Source organism: Sphaeramia orbicularis, chromosome 5, assembly GCF_902148855.1.
Source record: "Sphaeramia orbicularis chromosome 5, fSphaOr1.1, whole genome shotgun sequence".
NCBI lineage: Eukaryota > Metazoa > Chordata > Actinopteri > Kurtiformes > Apogonidae > Sphaeramia > Sphaeramia orbicularis.
Window position 1 is genome coordinate 20,196,222 of NC_043961.1, and position 19,908 is coordinate 20,216,129.

Sequence of the window (19,908 nt, forward strand, 5' to 3'; positions counted from 1 at the left end):
AATATAAGTCATAGTATACACAGCTGAATTACTGTCTGAGACAGTAATATATTGGAAGAGGTTCGGTTTGGCAACAGCTTTCCAGCAGAAAAATAGCAACAGTTCTTGAATATAGTGATAGTAAGCTATAAATAATGTTTTGCAGACACATTTCACTGTCCAACACTCCAACAACTCCTTTGTAAACATAAACATTTTGATTTCTATGTAAAGAAAAGTACGTTATGATAATATGCTCCTCTACTGGAAGAAGTTTCTTTATTACCCTAAGTGGCTTATTGAGAGTCTCTCACTGAAGTTGAACTGATTTGTAAGTTTCGCCTCCTATTTGTTAGCTTTGGACGAAACACTGTCTGGTCTGTCCTCCTCCCCTACTTCCTCTATTTCCCCTCCATCCTCTACTGGAGTGGCCTGTGTGAAACCAACACAGCAAAGTTTTTTAGGTCAAGTCACAGCAATTTGAGTTGTGAATTGATTTTCTGAAGAAATGCTCTGTCAGGCTCTGTCATGCACCGTGAAACATGAAATACATTACACTGTCCAGCACAAACCACTGTTCTGGTTTTCGATCAACTCAAGTATATTTATTATCGTGGTTTCAGGTTTCTCTTCCTCTGGTTCTGCTTCAGTGTCAACTACTGCAGTCTCTGCACAAAAACATTGATAGATAGTTTAATATTCTGAAAATAAACTCACTTTTTGGGGGTAATTATACTGTTGCAAGTGTGCAACATTTGCAAATATAGTTTCATTCTTTTAAAACTCCAGGTAATTGATTCAATTTATGACAAAAGTGACACCCTGTGGTACTATGCATGTATTACAACAAAAAAAAATCAAAAGACAGTACTACTACATGGCACAAAAATATATCTTTAAATGTAACTTTTTTTCTCCCATAACCTTTATTTAAGCGACACCAAGTGACAAGGAAACTTATGTAAAATTATATACAATATTTACATTAAGTCATAATGTGTGTGTGTGTGTGGGGGGGTGGTTAGGGATTAGGATATAGGCTATAGCATGTAATGTAGAAATAAAATGTATGACTGACCAGGTAGTATAAATCAATGTCCTGTCTTGGTTGTGTAATGTTTTGTGTTTGATGAAGTGTATAAGATGTGTATATGGTGTGAATGTTGTGATGTGGGCTTCTCAAAAAGTCAGGGGTATGACCAAAGATAATAAAGTAACTGAAAATAAGTGAGAAGAAGAGAAAGGAAAAAGACAGAGAGACAAAAAAAAAAGATTTATTTATTTACTTATTTATTTTTTATTAAATTTGTTTTTCTGCTGTAAATACACCATACTATTGCAGCACGTTTCAGGAATTACCTTCAAGGAGACCCTCCTTGGCCCTGAGTCTACGCGCCTCATCAGAGTGTAGATGCTGGAGGCTGCTCTCCAAGACAAACTGAACAGCAATCTGATCCATGACACCTCCTATGAAACATAAAAACCAAGATTGAGTAAGTTTACTTTGTTACAGTAATAAGATGTGAGAGTAATTATCAACTAGATCTTCAAATGGCTTAAGAGGATTTCATGGTTTTTATAGCTTGTGGTAAAGGTAAAAAAACAGCAACAACTAATTCCTGACTGAATGGTGCACAAAAATATAAGGTTTCCCTGCCATAAAGTGAAAAACACAAAAAAAAACAAAGCCAGTGACTTCAGGCAGGTCATTGGCAATTGGATACAAGACAAATGGCAGAATTTGCACAAAAAGTAAATCTCACCTCCAGTAAAACAGCTCTCTCTCTATTTAACGCACACATAATTTATCTATAACAGCCTAAACACCAATAATTTCCATAAGAAACAACATTAAAAATATAAAAAAAATATTTCAAAACACCAAACAGTATACAAATACTCATTTTATTTTCCTGTGTGTATGTTTTCATAGTCTTTCTGCTAAAACCTAGACTTATGAAAACCATACTAAGTAAGTGTGATGTAAAATAAGTGTGATATTATAAATTCTTTACCTTGAAATTATAGCGAACAATATTTTTGGGAGCCTGAAGGATGTTTTGCTGTGAGGATCCTTATGATTTCCTCCTTTAACTCCTGATATCATAAGAAATCAAACAAAGAACAGCATAGTTAAACAGGCCTGTCTCATTTGAATAAATATTAATTAAAAGGACACTAACTAAACAATCAGGCTGAAGAGGTCTGATTAGAATAAGGTAACATAAGCAGGAGTCAGGAGTCTGAGCCAAATGTCAAAACACAGTCTGTGCAGCTGTATGGATTTAAACAGGGTTTCATTTCTTACAGCTTCAGTGAGCTCCAGCTGGTCTGGAGGCTTCAAAGGCGTTTTCCCATGAGGCCACTCATCCCATCCATCAACCATCTCCACATCCTCCTCATCCTGTAAAGTGACATGAAGGAGAGTTTCATGTCTTGCTTTAATGGAAATTGCTGCAATAGTACGTGTTTTTCATATTTCTACGTACTAGCGCCAGAAGCTAAAATTAAGCATTTTGGTCAGTTCATGAGTGCATTTAACCCATAAAGACCCAAACATACACTGGTGACCAAAATCATTTACTGATATAAAAAGTTAAATAACTGTTGATCCACTAATCCTGTCAATACATGTAAATAATTTGTGTAAAATGCAGTTTTTCATCTTTTCATGGTCATCAGATATGACCCATTTGGACGTTCAGAGGCTCTGTAGTGAACATGCAAACAACATCATCTTCTACAACACTGATTCACCAGTAAAACCCATGGTATTTGTTCAATAACAGTGGGTGGAAATACTGGTTTTATGTTCAATTAATGATATAATTTACTGAAGAAATCACTTTTTCCTCCATTTTCTCTGTTTTCGATATAATAACCCTCAACTTTAACCCTCCAGTATCCGGGTGCGCCTTTTAGGCACACTGCACTTCGTGTTAAAAAACTTCATATTATTTTTCACAATTTAAATAAGGTTAGAATTCAAAAGTTGTTCATTTTTGCATGATCTTTAAAATTCTGGCCACCAACTAAAATTTGCACTTTGTAAACCAAAGAAAATTACAAGACTAGCATCTGTCTCCCAAGTGTGCCTAAAACGCACTATTTCTTCCATTTGATACGCACAATTAGGGCTGACCTTGATTTACAAAAATAAAATCAAATTAGAGTACAAAAATAAATCAATATATAATATTTAATAGTTTGATTTTTGGTGTGCCATTTTGGCACACTTGGTGACAGATGCTAGTATTTTTGAACATTTGACCTAGCACAAAAAATAATAATGCAAATTAACCATTGTTGCTGTTAATCATTGACATATGCCAGGCTGCAAAAATCAAATATGTGATCCACTTTTTATGTAGTATATTGAAAAAAAATACATTTTTGTGTGTTTTTTCCATAAAAAAAAGGTTTGTTTACATTACAAACATGACATTTAAAGGGTTAAAAAATGTGACAATTATTGAGTATTTGGTATTTTTATTTACGACTCACGTTGATGAAAAAGAAAAAAGTGTGAAAGAATTAAAAACAAATAGTATGAAATTTTTTTTTGACATTATTCCACAAGTGTGCCAAAAAGGCACACTTGGTGCTTAGTAAGGGCCTTGCTGGATGGGATACCAGAGGGTCAATTTGAGCTTTAATGGACATCAGTCATGATCAGTAAATTAAATACAGGAAAATACCTGATTTTCACTTAAGAATGCAAAAATACTGAGCATAATATGAGAATAAATGCTGATAAATCACTTAAGAAAAGTTGAAATAGAAAAAAATAAATAATTTGGGAACTGCCACAAAAGTAGCACTGGGTCTTTGCAGGTTAAGTTTCACTATTCTTCTTCTTTTTTGCAGTTTTAGTTTTTTTCGCACTAGCTGCTTTCTGGATATACAAACCCTGTGTATCACGACGACAATCAACTTAATGGTAAACACATGGCAAAACTCAGTGGTACTACTTTTACACAACTACTTAGCGCCATTTGGCTAATTCGTTCAACTGCTTCTTGTGGAAGTTGTAACGGTATTGCTCGGTATTTGAATGTTTAGAGAGTTTAGTTAAATACTTAGTTTAATTTTTTACTTGGTCTTAATATAAAAAAGAAAAAGTAGTTTCAATAGTTTAACGCGAAAGATAAACTAGCTAAGCTGTAGCTCCTTACTGCTGCGTGACGGTTACCAGTGCTGTGCCGAAAAGTGCTCCCCTTTCAAAGTCAGCCACGAAGAGTACAATGTGCACCAAATTCACCCTGTCACAACTTTTTGTCCTGACTGTAGGGTATGAAATTAATTGTGAATTATTCAACCTCTCAACACCATCATAGCTGTGTAGTAATTATGTAATTAATAATATTGTAGAAGAATGTGCAATGTAAGGTATATAAAACTTTCACAAGTTAAATCTTAGATACACAACACACAAAATACATAACAATAAAAACAGATACTGCCGGAAACTACATCACCTGCGGCAGGGGGTGCAGTTTTCGGCACCTGATACTGCCGAAAACTGCATCCCCATCAGATTAAGTTTACGAAGCCACAGGAGTGAAGTGGCTTTAGCAGCTCACATTTGGAGCTGTTCTGGTGTGACAGGGTGAATTTTAGCACATTGTCCTCTTTCTTCATGGCTGACTTAGGACGGGGGAGCTGTTCAGAATTCACACAACAGGTGAGTCAAAGAGGTCAATGACCCCAAAGCTCAGTTAAGATAGTTCACCTACCTACGTCCGCCTAAAGCTCAGATATTACACTGGTCTGCAAATAAAGTTCCTCCAGAATAAAAGTAGTGGAACTTAACTAAGTTTGACTCACTAATAAAGAAAATTTAAGTCAAAAATTCTGGTTGGCTCTACTTTCTAAGATACAGTCTTAGGTCAAAATGTGAAATTCTGAGAATTAATGAGAGGCTGGATTTTATTCATAAAGACTATTTAACCAGATCTACTTCAGAACACTGTCTGAACATCACAATACATTCACTTTTCAGGTTCTATCTATTGGAGGATCTATAAATCTTCTGTATTAACATACATAAACCAATATGAAATAACACTTGAAAACATCAGCTAACCAGCACTTTTACTATTTGTTTCAAATGACTACAACACATGTTGACCATAAATGATAAGAACATTAATCAATATCTATGTGAGAAGAAAATGGAAGCATTGTGACACAAAAAAAATTCATCTGCATATTTCACCTTTTTATTGAGAGGACCAAAGCACGTCTTCTGAATACTGAAATCTACACCTCATGATATCTAGTTCCATGAGAAGCTAAGAAAAATAAAAGTCTTATCAGAGAGTACAACACATCACTACAGTGAGCTACAGTTCCACAACAGTTCCACTATTTGTTTATGGGGTCATGTGCAATTACTTAAGCTATGCATTTTTTCCTGGTCTGTATATATCTGAATCTGGTCTGAACATATCTGTATATGTGTAGTACTATTTTAAAATGAATATTATTTTATATTCTTTATATTTTATTACTTTACTGTCATTCTGTATGTTACTGAGAAACTGGAAATCCTTCACAGTTAATCAATAAAGCTTTATCTTATCTTATCTTATCTTATCTTATCTTATCTTATCTTATCTTATCTTATCTTAATCAAATAGTTAAAATAGATGTTTAAATTTGTGAATATAATATATAGAGATAATTACATAATATGAAGTGTAACATATCCTCACCTTCTTAAGATAATGGCTAAGTCATAATTTTCAAGTTTTTTTTTTTTTTTTAAACAAACTATATGAGTATGTATAATAGGTATAAAAGGTCATTATTAGCTGAACTCCTATCAGAACATCATAGGAGTCCAGCTGTCCTCTCTGTCAGACATCCATAACACCAGGTGTCTGCGCAGGGCCAGAAGCATCACCCTCGATGGTTCACATCCTGGACACAGCCAGTTCTCACTGTTGCCCTCAGGAAGGAGGTACAGGTCCATCCAGGCCCACACCTCCAGATTTAGCAGTACATTTTATCCAAGAGCAATACGGGTACTGAACACACTGCAATGACAATACCTCACAAAGGACATACAAGGTGAGGAAGCAAAATTTACAATGAACATTTAGTTGTTTTTTCTCAGCAGGCACTACGTCAATTGTTTTGAAACCAAACATATATTGATGTCATAATCATACCTAACACTATTATCCATACCTTTTCAGAAACTTTTGCCCATATGAGTAAGCAGGAAAGCAAACATCAAAGAGTGTGTGATTTGCTGAATGCACTCGTCACACCAAAGGAGATTTCAAAAATAGTTGGAGTGTCCATAAAGACTGTTTATAATGTAAAGAAGAGAATGACTATGAGCAAAACTATTACCAGAAAGTCTGGAAGATACTATTAAAGAAGAATGGGAGAAGTTGTCACCTGAATATTTGAGGAACACTTGCGCAAGTTTCAGGAAGCGTGTGAAGGCAGTTATTGAGAAAGAAGGACACATAGAATAAAAACATTTTCTATTATGTAAATTTTCTTGTGTCAAATAAATTCTCATGACTTTCAATAAACTAATTGGTCATACACTGTCTTTCAATCTCTGCCTCAAAATATTGTAAATTTTGCTTCCCCACCCTGTGTATTTAACATATGTCATAGTGTTCAGCCAGGGTCAAAGTGCAACATATACTTGTCTCTACTGTTTTCTTGGTTGGTGACATGCCTGTTTTTTATACTGTATATATATATTTACACTTCTTTTCTTCTTTAAACTGTTTTGCACTACGCACCACCAGAGAGTTGTCTCTTATAATTTCGTTGTACATATGTATAATGACAATAAAGGCATTCTATTCTATTCTATTCTATTCTATTCTATTCTATTCTATTCTATTCTATTCTATTATTTTAAGGTGACCATTCTATACATTCTGTAGTCTAAAGGAGGTCAAAATGTTTCTACCAGCTGTTGTATTATATTGTCATAACTCTAACCCTGATAGGCAAATTTAGAATAGTCAATGTAGAGGGAAAACATCAATGTAGAACACAAATATCTGTGGTTTGGAGTCACATTCAGTAAATGCATTTGCCTCACTACGCATTTCAATATGATCTGCTCTGTGATTGGTGGATTTGTCATGAATATTCCACAGACCCGGAAGTGGGGCGGTACTCCTGTTTTGCTGTCGAGTCACCTCTGTCAGGATGGAGGAAAACGAACTGCTATTATGCTAAATAACGAAGATCTGTATAGCCGAGCATCACAGATCGGTATAATTAGACAAAAGTCACCGTCTACTGTTAGAGCTTCGTCGTTTCAGTAAAGCTTTGCCAAAATGATGGAAGAAATCGACAGGTTCCAAGTCCCTCCAGTCAACGGGGAGACACAGCCTCTGGTAAGGCAGAAAAGACAAAAAAAAACAAAAACAAAAAAACAACACATTTTATGCAAATCAAACCGTTGAATGCAAACTGCAACATTGGCGTGTCGTCTATGTGGCTGTTTTTTTGTCGTGACAGCTGGGTCACCTACTCGTGTGAAAACCAAGCGACAGCAATCCACGGCTTTGGCACAGACCGGACCCTTGGGATGGGTGTATAGCGTTAGATAGATCATCTACCGATAAAAGGATTGCGGCTATAAGCGGCAGTATTACATAAATGAAGACACGCAGCTACATTAGATCAGATTTTATCTCCTTTATCTACGCACTTGACGTAAACCTTGATTTTTGTACACGCTCGTCCGTTTGCGCTTGTTTACATCAATAACTGGCTTCGCCTTCTGTTTTTACATTTCGTCATTTGGTGACGTGTTATTGGGGTCGGGAAGCCTGGGCACTGACGGTCACAGATCACAGTATCAATATGAGCCCACGACACACTGAAACACTGAAAACTGGGGTTAAACACATGAGACAGTGGATCTGCTGGTCACGTGACAAGTTGGATAGAAAAGCCAAGACTTTTCTATAATTATACAGTAAAACTTTGAGCCAATCAGTTCATCAATAATTTGTGTTCTTCAGGCTGGATGGAATTATTTAGAGTTTGACCAATATTGATAAGGTCATGAGGAAGCAGGGAAAAGCCAATACCCAATCAATGGGCCTACAAGATAAAATAAGATAAGATCACATGACATGCACATGCACAGTTATACAAACAACCAAACAAATGCACTATAGCTGAATGAATACATAAGTAAATCTGGAGCAATGGGTAAATAATCAATAAATATAGAGCTAACCATCAAACCGATAACGAAATAGGACCTACTGTTTTCCCTCAGCTACTACAGACATTCATCTCTGTTAATGATTTTAAAAGTATCATGGAGAATGCAGTGAAGGAGGAATGTCTCAGTTTTTCTTGATGCCCTTATGGTTGAATAAGTGTTATTGTGTTTTATTGTTCGTTGTGTATCATGTATGTGTTTTGTATTGTTTGGACTACACTGGCCAGGTCTCCCTTGCGAAATAGATTTCAAATCTCAGAGGGACTTTGTGGTTAAATAAAGGTAAATTAATATAAAATAAATAATACAATTGGAGCCAACTTTTGCTGATATTAATTGTTTATAAAATGTATTATCTTATCTGTACTGTAAACTACTTTATGATATAGGCTGAACATGTTCACTGTAAAGAGTTGTCATATCAGTCTTCATGACCACCAGTAATTAACTACTAATAAATCAAACCACTGCCCTTTTTTACATACATGTAACTGTACAATGAGCTCCATTTTTATCTCAGTGTTATTGTCGTCATAATCCAATATATCAGCCTGTTTGCAGACCTCATTTTCCATCTCTGCAAACACTGCAAACAAAGCAGCCTCCATCATTTTTAAGGGTTCAGCAAAAGCAGAACTCCAAGTTATACTGTTCGTTGCAGTAATTGTCTCTCTCTATAAATATTTGATCCATGTAACGCTCATCTGGAAATCTGTAAGATCACATTATAACCAAAAAAGGGGAAAGGGTGGGCTGCAGTGTATCAGTTGCTTAAAACTTACACTGTTTATTTTAATTACCTTATATAATTTACCTGCACTAGTCTAAATGTATGCACTATGTTTCTGTACTTTTACCTCTTATGGTTTTATTGAACTAAAACAGTTTATATTCTCACTTTACATTTACTGAGTCTGGGTAGGCCCAGATCACAGTTGCTGTGGTGCACATGTGGGTGCATTTTAATGCTAATGACTTCATTGTGATTCTTTAACTGCATGAATCAAATTGGCACCTGCCTCCTTGTTGAATTTCAATCACACACAAAATGATACAGCTCCATGCTACATCTTAAATAACAGAAATTAAATTACTGTCAGTTATTATAGAATATATATTATAGTTATAAGAAAATCATCAGTAAAATATATTTTTTGAATTAAAAGTAACCAAGTACCTGCTCTTTTACTCGGGATTATAATAAAATAAACACCGATATCATAATTTATCCTAATGTCCTGCATAAAGCTAACATGAAACTGTTTTAGTGGTCACCTGACCTGTCAGCCTTGACTGCTATTGGCCAGCTGAAGGCCATGATGTATAATCCTACCATTCACTTGGTGTGTGCTGTGTCAGCAGCCTTGTGGCTCTTCATCAGAGGCAGTAAAGGAGCCGCTAACAGGAGGACAGACTGATGAAACTCGTACACTAAGGGGTCATTTCATTTCTGTGACCGTGTTAGTGTATGTGCACATGAGTAAGTGTAGTTGTATGGGAGTACAAACTGAAGGTCAGGGCGACAGACCATATTTTACTTTCTACACATAAAAATCAATGTCTCAACCAAAATGTCATAGGTCAGGTCATAATCATTTGTTAGTGACTGTCAGTGCTCACTACATACATGTGCTCTACAGACAGCGTGCTGGCAGGTAAACTAATGTTGTGCAACTGCTATGAGAATATATCATACGCTTACAAGGACTCATGTTGTGTTTGCAGATTTAGGAAAGTCGGAGCAGTTCTTTAGACAACAGTGGAGACTACCTGATATTTTTTGTCAACAGTTGTTTTGTCCTATGTTCAAGAGGAGTCCAAAAATTCAGGCAGAGACAAATTAATATGAAACCCCTTTCATTATTTGCTGCCAGTCCTGCTTAAAAATTTCAAAGGGAATTTTTTGACGGAGGCTGTGACCCTACTTCATCAGTATCTTTCATGGTAGAAAGGAAATGAGAAGAACACGCATTAAGAAAAAAAAAAAAGTCAGTGGGTTTGCCTAATGATCCAAGGAAGGGCTTGTCACAGAACTGAAAGAGCTCATGTTTGTGCTTGTTACAGAAGGAGTACGTCATCTGTGTGCTGTGCCTTCCCATCTCCTACTCGTATGTGTAGCGCTGTACTGCTGTAGCTGTTATTAATCATTCCAGGGAAGTGAATAATGGTTCATCACCAGATGAGGATGAGGCCAGTACAGTATCCTGACTGAATGGACATATTGTACCTCAGACTGACATTTATCAAGAGTTGTTGAGAGAAGGTGACTCTTTTATGGAAGACATTCATTTAATTTAATTTTTTTTGACAGGATCAAATTATATTTTGAATTTCACCTTTGTCTGACCCTCCTTGCATGTAAACATATAGCGCTTTGTTATACTTAGTCACTAGACAGCTTTTGGCAGCTTGTTTTTAAATGTGTTACATGAAAATCGATGCAAAATTAGCTTCTCGCTGTCCCTGCTAAATACTCATGAATTTTTCATCAGGCCCAATGAGAGTGGATAAACTCTGTAGCTCTCACGGAATTGGCCTACATTCCTGCAGTATTTCACAACAATAATGTTTAAGAGGTTTTACCATCCAGACTAGGGATGACAGTTGAGAGCCGGGTCCAACTGTGAACTGGTTTCCAAATTGAGCGATCCTCTGGAATCATGTGCTTTGGAACTAAACAGTTTCTGTTATCATTGCTCATATGTTCTTCTGATTTTTCGCCACAAGTCACAAAAATGCCTTCTTTCTACTCTGTTTCTAGACTGTGCTGCTCAGACTGTGTTGATGCTAAAAACCTGTTAGCTTACTTTCACAGAAAATAGTCAGAAGCGTCATGAATCATTAAGTAAATCGATAAAGAGTCTGACTGATAAGCAGACCTCACAATAGTATTTGTGTCAGTAAAAATCTTTTCAACTCTCCTCCTTAGTCTAGAGTTATTCACCTCATTATTTATTAATATGCTCATCAAAGATCTGTCTTTTCCTCAGTGTCATATACCAATAATTCCCCTGTTATATGTGCCTTATACATCCAACAGTTTTGTTTTATATTACCTTTCATGTTCCTTAAAAATGAATGTATTGGAGAATATAGCCGCAGTCTGAACATCATTCAGATTTCAAGCTGTAACTGTAACTATTTATGTTTCAGCGTCACTCATCTAATTGCACAGAGGATCCTTTAAATACAGCAGCTATTTCTAGGGGAGAATACAGCTTTACTGAAAACCTAACGCCTGCTAGCCTCTATCCATGTGGCCTGTAAAGTCCCTGAGAGCGCAACAAGGAAAGGCCTGTAGGATCAACATAATGTGGAGCTCTGTCAGCTGAGCGGGCCATGCTCCCAGCTCCCTTCTCTCAATCTGGGAAACCTTGGCTCTAACAGCAGCCCCCTCTGTTCTCTCCCGGGCCCCCTCCCCATCTCGTCACTGCTTCCACATAAAAGAGGCAGAGCCAGCAACATAGGTAGAACACTCAAAACTATTGATGCTGTGTAGCAGGCAGGTAGTTCATAGGCTAAAGACAGCTCACAGGGTATTGGATATGAGAGCAGGCTGTTGAAAGAGTACATTTTCTGCAGACCTGTGTTCAATTTATGATAAATTGAGCAGTGGTTCCCAACCTTTTCTGGCTCGTGACCTCGTTAAAACATCACAAATTTGTGGCAACCCCAGACATTCAAACAGATCCTTTTTTTTTTTTTTTTTTTTTTTTTTTTTTTTGCTAAAATTATTTTGTTTTTATCATCTAATAGTTTGCTATACTATGTTGCAAATAAATGTTAATTTTAGACGACATTTAGGCTATATAATGTATATTATTGTGGACAGAAGCAGAAAAGCCAGGTGTAGATTACTGCACAAAGTGAGAATTGGATTTTCCTTGGTCAGGATATGTACAGTCAGTCCAGCTTGGATTTACAAGGCTGACAATTAATACTGAAAAAAACAAGAACTCAAACTATGAATTATGAAAGAGCTGCAGCATCTGAAACTGACCACAATGAACATTTGACAGATAAACAGTACCACAGTGCTTCAGTTTCAGCTTCAGAGTTTGTCATGTCTTTTATAGATTGTGATTGTCTCTGTCAACTCACCATATATTTTTTATTACTGTGTTTTTATTTCTATTTTTATCAATTACTAGAAATTTCAGGCGACCCCATTTGAATTCCAGGTGACCCCATGTGAGGTCCTGACCCCAAGGTTGAAAAACACTGAATTAGAGGATTTCTCTGTGAACTGTGCTCTTTTTGGCCATGTAACCTCTTTCAACTTCTTTAAAATGCTGTACTAGAAAATAGCTTAGGTTGACGTTTTATGCCTGCGTGATCCAGAATGAGCAAATATTGCATCAGTGACTCAACTTCTGAATATTTATATGCAATATAAATTAAAGCATATTAGCCCATGGTGTAATTTATGTGCTGTTGGTGTTGTTTTTACAGAATCAAACTTGCCGTTGTATCATATTTATGTATTTTTTTCTAGGATCCAGCAGCATCCTCCACCTCAGAGGCAGACCCTGATGCCAAAGGGGAGACTGTGGCCATGAACTACAAACCCTCCCCACTGCAAGTCCAAATAGGTATCCCAATTAGCCCACAGCAGATCGATACAATAACATGACTTAGATGAGTGTAGGATGGAAAAGTGGAGTTAGTTCTAGGATTTACCCCTGTATGCCGGTTCATCATACATGCAAAGTAAGCTTTTCTCTTCATATCCTTAGATTTTCACTAGTATATTTGGTAAGTCAGTGAAATTATATTCGTCACCACTGCTGTTTATTTTTCCTGTAAGCACTGTCAGAATGTTTCTGAGCTGCCTCCTTTACTCCACTGCCAAAACACTGGCTTTGTCACACTCAGTATTCCTCAATTTTATTCAGTCCTAAGGGTTCTATTCCAGAAGCCTTCATAAAAATATTACCTCCTAAAAGTCAGCCATCAGGATCTAAAAAAAAAAAAAAATTGCAAACGGTTACACATACATTTAAAATATCCGGTTAAAAACATGACACTTATACATTTAGTTTTTATTTTTAGGACATATTAGTGATACCAGTTTACGTTTATAGGTTTAGAGCTTTTTAATGATGACTTCATTTCTTGTGGTTGCTCAGAGAAACAAAGGGACCTTGCCAGGAAGGGCTCGGTGAAGAATGGCACTGTGGGAAGTCCTGTCAATCAACAACCCAAGAAGAACGCAAGGACAAGGTAACAGCTTCAAACCGCTCATTTGGTTTACTGTCATGCAGCCCTAAAAGTATTAATTAACGTCACAAGAAATATGCCTTTTACTCATCTGCTTTATGTTCAATGCAAACAGAGAGCAAGCGAAATGCAAAACATGACGGCGGCGTTGTAACGTGACAACAAAACACATAACAAATATTTATAGAGAAAGGGAAATTTGTTGCTTATGAGGGTGGATGGTGATAACAGCGTCAAAGCTAGTGTGAACCCAGCAGCACAACCCACGGTATTGACAACTGGCTCATCTGTCTAATCCCACTCCCTGGTGGATTAGTGGAAATATAAGAAAGGCCACGGACTGGTCTGAACCCGCAGTCTCTGAGGCGGAGAGATAATCTAACACATGCAGTCTGAAGTCTGCAGATTAGCCTTACATTTTCTTGCTTCATGGGGATATATGCCCAACATAAAACAAAGAACATCACTTAGAGCAATTGTCCTGTTAAATGTGTAATTGTCTTTCCATAATTACACAGTAAATAGACTGTGTTTATGTTTAAATTTGCTGACATTTTGAATCCGTCCCTAAGATTATGCCTGTGTTTGTTGTGATGCTTTTTGTGCTCATCTTCAGATTGGTGGTGCCAAACAAAGGCTACTCCTCCTTAGACCAGAGCCCTGACGAGAAGCCCCTCGTAGCACTGGACACTGACAGGTATGCACATTAAACGGTGTTTGTTACATCAACATGTTTAACACTAAAGCACGGATGTCAAACATACGGCCCAAAGGGTTCATTTTGGCCCGTGGGATGAATGTGTGAATGTAGTATTTTATTTCAGGTTCCACCTTCAGCCCAATTTGATCTCAAGTGGGTCAGATCAGTAAGATACTATCATAATGACATATAAATACTGACATCTACAAATTCTTTTCTTTGTTTTAGTGTAAAAAAGTCAAATTACATGAAAAAGTTTACATTTACAAACTGTTCGTTCACAAAAAATGTGAATAACGTGAACAAATATGAACACCCTGAAATGTCTTAAGAGATGTAAGTGTGATTTTAACAATATTCTGTCGTTACTAAATGTTTTGTGTATTTGTAGATCCAATATAAGTTATAATGTACTTATGTAAATGATAAACTGAGGCAGAAAATTGTTAAAATTGTGCTTATTTTTCTTAATAAATGTCAGTTTTTTCATGTTATTCACAATTTTTAAAGGATAGATTTGTAGATGTGAACGTTTTCATAATGTAATTTTACTTTGTTCACCCTAAAACACAGAGAAAATTTTGGAGTTGACATTATTTTTATATTATGTTATTATTTTACTGGTCGGACCCACTTTAGATCATACTGGGAGGATGTGGCCCCTAAACTAAAATAAGTTTGACAGCCCTGTACTAAGGATAACAGAGTTGGAGAGTCTTGTCTCAAACAGAATGAACTGACCTAAAAAGAAAGAAAAAAAAAAAAATCACCCAACTTGTGGCGGTTTTGTAGGTCTCACTTACTCGGTCAGTATCGCACATTAATCCATACAGCAACTTAGACAGTTTTTAGCAGAAGGGATCCTAAAAAGGGGCAAAGCCTCTCCCAGGGCTCAGGATTAGAGGATAGCGGGGTGAGGATTTGGACATGGAAAAGCGGCTCAGAGGGAGCGCTGGCTTCCACCCTGTACCAGCAGGTCTGTATTTGACACACATGAGTCCCACCCTTTGTGCCCTCCGTATGGAGCGACATGAGGGAAACTCTCTCGTGTGAAATCAGCCTTCTGGAAGCCAACCAAGCTTACATCATTTATTGCATCATTTACTCTCTCTGACAAACTCTTTGACTCACAACAGCACAGGACACCCATTTGTTTATTGTCTGGATTTTATATTTGTGTGTATACCCTCTGGACAATGTCTCCCTGTTCCATTCATTTACACCGTGGAAAAGCCAGAATAAAACCCACTTGCATGCAGTACCATGATATTATTACTTCCACAGAAAAACCTTTATACGCATCTGTTCTGTTCTATTCTATTCTATTCTATTCTATTCTATTCTATTCTATTCTATTCTATTCTAGTCTAGTCTAGTCTGTTCTATTCTATTCTATTCTATTCTATTCTATTCTATTCTATTCTATTCTATTCTATTTTTTACTGCATGCGTCTTACTTACTCCATGTTCTATGTATGCAACAAACCACTGAAGCAAATTCCTAGCAATGCAAACCTTGTTTACTTACATGGCAATAAACATGATTCTGATTCTGATAAAGGCAGATAAAGTGCTATATGTGCTTCTGTGTGCTGACGTATATCTGCTCAGTGAACCTCTACATATGTGACATCAACTCATCTACTTACATCATATGAAATGTTTCAGTTTCAGACAAATCTTTACTTTTGTTGAATATAACAGCCCTTTTCATGTCCTTTACTACTAACTTTTAACATTAGTTGCAGACGTTTAATTAGAATGTAATGAAATAGCATGAATATATGTCAAGAGTAATTTGAACAAAACTTAAATACACTCAGTTATCTGGTTTCTGCAATACGTACCATGTCAGTAGTCATTAACTTATATATTTACAGATCAGATATCAGTCATACCATGGTTTTCTATTAGACTATGAGACTACTCTTTATGCCAAAACTATAATATTTTTTTGATTTATTTGTGTCTAACGGTTCATTTCTCCTGTTTTGTAGCGACGATGACTTTGACATGTCCAGATACTCCTCATCAGGATACTCCTCAGCCGAGGTGAGATGTCTGAGGGACCAGGTATCTATACATGCATTATTCTTTAGTTCATACAGTGTCACCCTGTAAGCTGCGTCATCTGGTGAAACCACCACCAACATCATCATCTGTTCACCCACTCCCATAGCCCCACCACTCATACCAGGTACATACGCACGCTTTTAATAACTCTATACACTGGCTCTCCTAATCATTTGTAGTCACTAATGATTTATCCACAAATCTCCTCCTGTTAGGGTCATCCATGTTGTCTTCTTGGAGTAGAATATTTAATGTTTGTTGTTGCCTCTCTCCTCACTCCATCACAACAAACAATCTGAATGTACTCTACGTGTTTCTTTTTCTGTTTAATAAATGTTTTTGGAATCTTTTAGAGCAACTGATTTCACTAACAAGTGCATTTCCAGCTTTAGAATTTGACCAGATTTCCCCAAATCCCTGCTAAAATGATATCTTTTGCTTCTACAGCAAATAAACCAGGATCTGAATATCCAGCTCCTGAAGGATGGGTACCGCCTCGACGAGATCCCAGATGATGAGGACCTGGACCTGATCCCCCCTAAAGCAGTCAACCCTACCTGCATGTGCTGCCAGGCTGCTCCCTCCACAGCCTGTCAAATCCAGTAGCACCATTTCCCCCCTTTACAAAAAAAAAAAATTAAATAAATAAAAATAACCAACCCTCCTGTCTGCCACTTGCACTGAGAGCCAACGTTCCACAAGAATGGTGGCAAGGAGGAGTCACTTTGATAAACTACCGGCTGGAAATGGCACAAAGGGAAAATATGGGTTTATAATGTTACAGCAAGAAACGGAAAATAGGTCGCGTCTGGAGAAAAAAGGGTCAATGTGTACAGATTCCTTTGCACGTTCCTCCTATGGTAGGATCTGTGCATATCACTCCTGCATTGTTGGTTTAACCGGGACTCGATGAAGGCAGAAACATTACCTCTAAGGAAAACGGATAACGTTCCTTTTTGTTCTCCTTTTATTTCACCCTGTCTCAAAGTTGTGGATACTTTGGTTTAGAAGGACCATAAAGGACTGTGTGAAGTTTTGGAGGAACACAAATGACAAAATGGCATGACTGGAACTCATCGTAGTGGTGACATGATGACATTACTGCAGCAGTGTATCATACCAGGAGTCCGTGGTTGAGAGACCGAACATTTTGTAGAGGCCATGTTTTTCTCTTTTCTCTTTTCTAATTTCTTTCAGCCAGTCTGCTTTGTCTTCCTGTGTGTATATACTGTATGTGACAAACATGAAAACGATGTGTGTATCAGATTATGTCCAGGAAAGTAGTGCTAAAACATCAAGCAGCTTAAAATGCTCAAAGTCACAACACTGAGACGATTTTGTCCCAGTTTTTTTTTTTTTTTTTTTTTTTAACGTCTGTTTCATCAAGGTTGCACTGCTTATGTGTTTCATATTCAGTTAAATGAAACGGATAGTTCTGCATGTTGCCTGTTAACACTGTTTCCTAACGACCAGCCTGTGCAGATACTTAATGAGTTTTTATTGACTCGTAAACACATCTCATGTGCCGATAAGACATTACGTGAGGTGAGCTTTCAGAGAAGTAGACGTATTTAGGTTCACCCACTGTAATTTCAGTAGACATAGAGGTAACAATTATTTACAACCAATGGCTGAACAGCTCATCCGTTAGTGTGCACTTGTGTTAGTCCTGAGTGATGTTGACATGATCAATAAGGCCGTTGCCATTAGAGTAATGTATGTGGATATGTGAGAAGTTGCACAGTTTGGGTTATGCTCATGGTGGTAGAATGTGTAGGCTTCGAAGGGTGATGTTAAAATAATTCCATTTTGCTTGGATGGGAATGAAAATAGATTTTTATTATTATTTTTATCAGTGAATGCACTCCTCCATATCACTGAAAGTATGAAAGGCTTTTCTCTCTTTTAAGCATGTATGAATTTGTTTTGATGGAGCAAAGTAATCTGATTGGGGGATGTTAACTGTATGTAGCACCTGCTTTTTATGGTACCGAAAAGGAAGTAGACGTCTCTGAATGCATACTGTTTATATTTTATGTTTACATCATTCTAAAGACATCTTTAGAGCGTGGATATTTCAGGTAAAGGATAACACTAGTTTGTGACTCTTTTCTGAAGTAAGTGGTGGTGGATGATCAGGCAGGATTTGTCAAAACCACCTTAATAACATTAATAATGTGTTTTCTTTTTTTAAAATCTAGTTTATGGGGATGATAGTTGGATCTCCAAATCTAATTATGTGTGCTCTTTACACTGTAGAGTTATTGCCTCATGGTAACATTCAGAATATACTGTTTTCTCATGTATAGGGGATTTGTGATCAGGATGTGAGGATACTGTACTTCTGAAATACTGTATGCACACACTATGAACAATCCAATCTGAATTAGCAGTTTAATGTTGTGGTGTTCTTTGGAGATCTTACACTAAATTGGTTATTCAGTGTTGAGTTTTACTCCAATTTTAAGTTTATGGAATGCAGCAGCAGCAATATAAAGCAAAACTAGACCCGAGTTAATGAATAGAGACGTGTGCAATGGATGACTATCTGTGTTTGATGATATTTCAGCTCTACAAACATGTGGTCAAGACGAGACAAGCAGACATGTTTGTGCTCTGGTAAAATCGCTTAACGAATGATACTGTTTGTACAAAGTAAATAACACTAAAAAGCTGCTTGAAAACAGATAGTGTAGTTGTTGTCTATTTGTTAGTGCATTTCAAAACTTGTTTCAACTTGGTTAAAACATCCAGATACATGAATGTGAATCCTTTTTCTGTTACAAATACATAAGCTTAACAAACTAATTTACTTTTTTTCATGTTTCCTTTTTTTTTTGCAAATAAGGTGCCAAGTTTGTGAATGCTAAAAGTCTTGCATTAAGTAGAGATTGGTATGAATAATGCAGTTGGCCATTGAAATGTTCTCCCCCTGTTTACCTACAAGTTGAGGTGACTGAACGGTAGTGACTGACTAGTGTGATTGACTATGGTGCTGCATCTCTTTCTTCAGTAACATCGACCTATAGATTGACACACAAGCCATCACATTCATCTTGTGGCCAACGATGTCTCACTCGGTGCGTAGGTCCATAAACCTCTTGAGTTTACACTCTAAAGTAATGCATAATAACTGAAGTGTTTATTTGCAGTTGTGTGTTTTTAATTTATTTTTAAAGTATGGGAAATATTTCATTTGCAGACAGAAGCTTTTTATTTGTCAGTTACTTATGATGATTGTGAACTGGTTCCATTTAGATATTAACAGTGTTAAAGTTCTGTGTATAGTGCAACATATTAAAAAAATAAATAATAGATATCTGAACTAAGTGTGCAATGTTCTTTTCTGAGGTTGAAATGTAACTATTGCTTGGTTGTTTTGTTTGTATGTTTCACTAAGCCATTGAGGTTTTTCAGCTTTCTTTTTTTTAGTCACTACCTCTACCTTTATTCTTCTATTATACTCTTATCCATCTGATCTTGTTCCAACTCCTTTTAAGTTCAATAGTTTCCTGTTGCTTGTGGGTTTTTTTTGCTGTTTGGCATGTACAAAAAGACACATACAGGATATGCCACAAAAAGAACAAACAAAAACATCCTTTGTCATTAAAAATAGCATCACTACCACCAATAGTAGGGTAAGTTGTTTCTAAATTCTCTTTACGGAAGAGAAGTTTAATGTTTTTTAGTCCAACGGCCCGAAGGGTCCAATGGA

The 19,908-nt window shown here is 36.7% G+C and overlaps 1 protein-coding gene across 2 annotated transcripts; it reads left to right on the plus strand.

The window, feature by feature from the left end:
* The first annotated feature begins 7,114 nt into the window (after window positions 1-7,114).
* fam219aa (family with sequence similarity 219 member Aa) lies at window positions 7,115-19,518 on the plus strand. Of its 2 annotated transcripts, none has more exons than XM_030133906.1 (6): window positions 7,115-7,358; window positions 12,696-12,792; window positions 13,330-13,423; window positions 14,037-14,117; window positions 16,118-16,193; window positions 16,641-19,518. In XM_030133906.1, the coding sequence occupies exons 1-6, from the start codon at window positions 7,299-7,301 to the stop codon at window positions 16,797-16,799; spliced, it is 567 nt and encodes a 188-aa protein (XP_029989766.1). In that variant the 5' UTR covers window positions 7,115-7,298; the 3' UTR covers window positions 16,800-19,518. The 2 variants fall into 2 exon arrangements, with proteins under 2 accessions (XP_029989766.1, XP_029989767.1); XM_030133907.1 differs by having other exon boundaries at window positions 7,117-7,358; window positions 16,118-16,172.
* The last annotated feature ends 390 nt before the right edge of the window (window positions 19,519-19,908 follow it).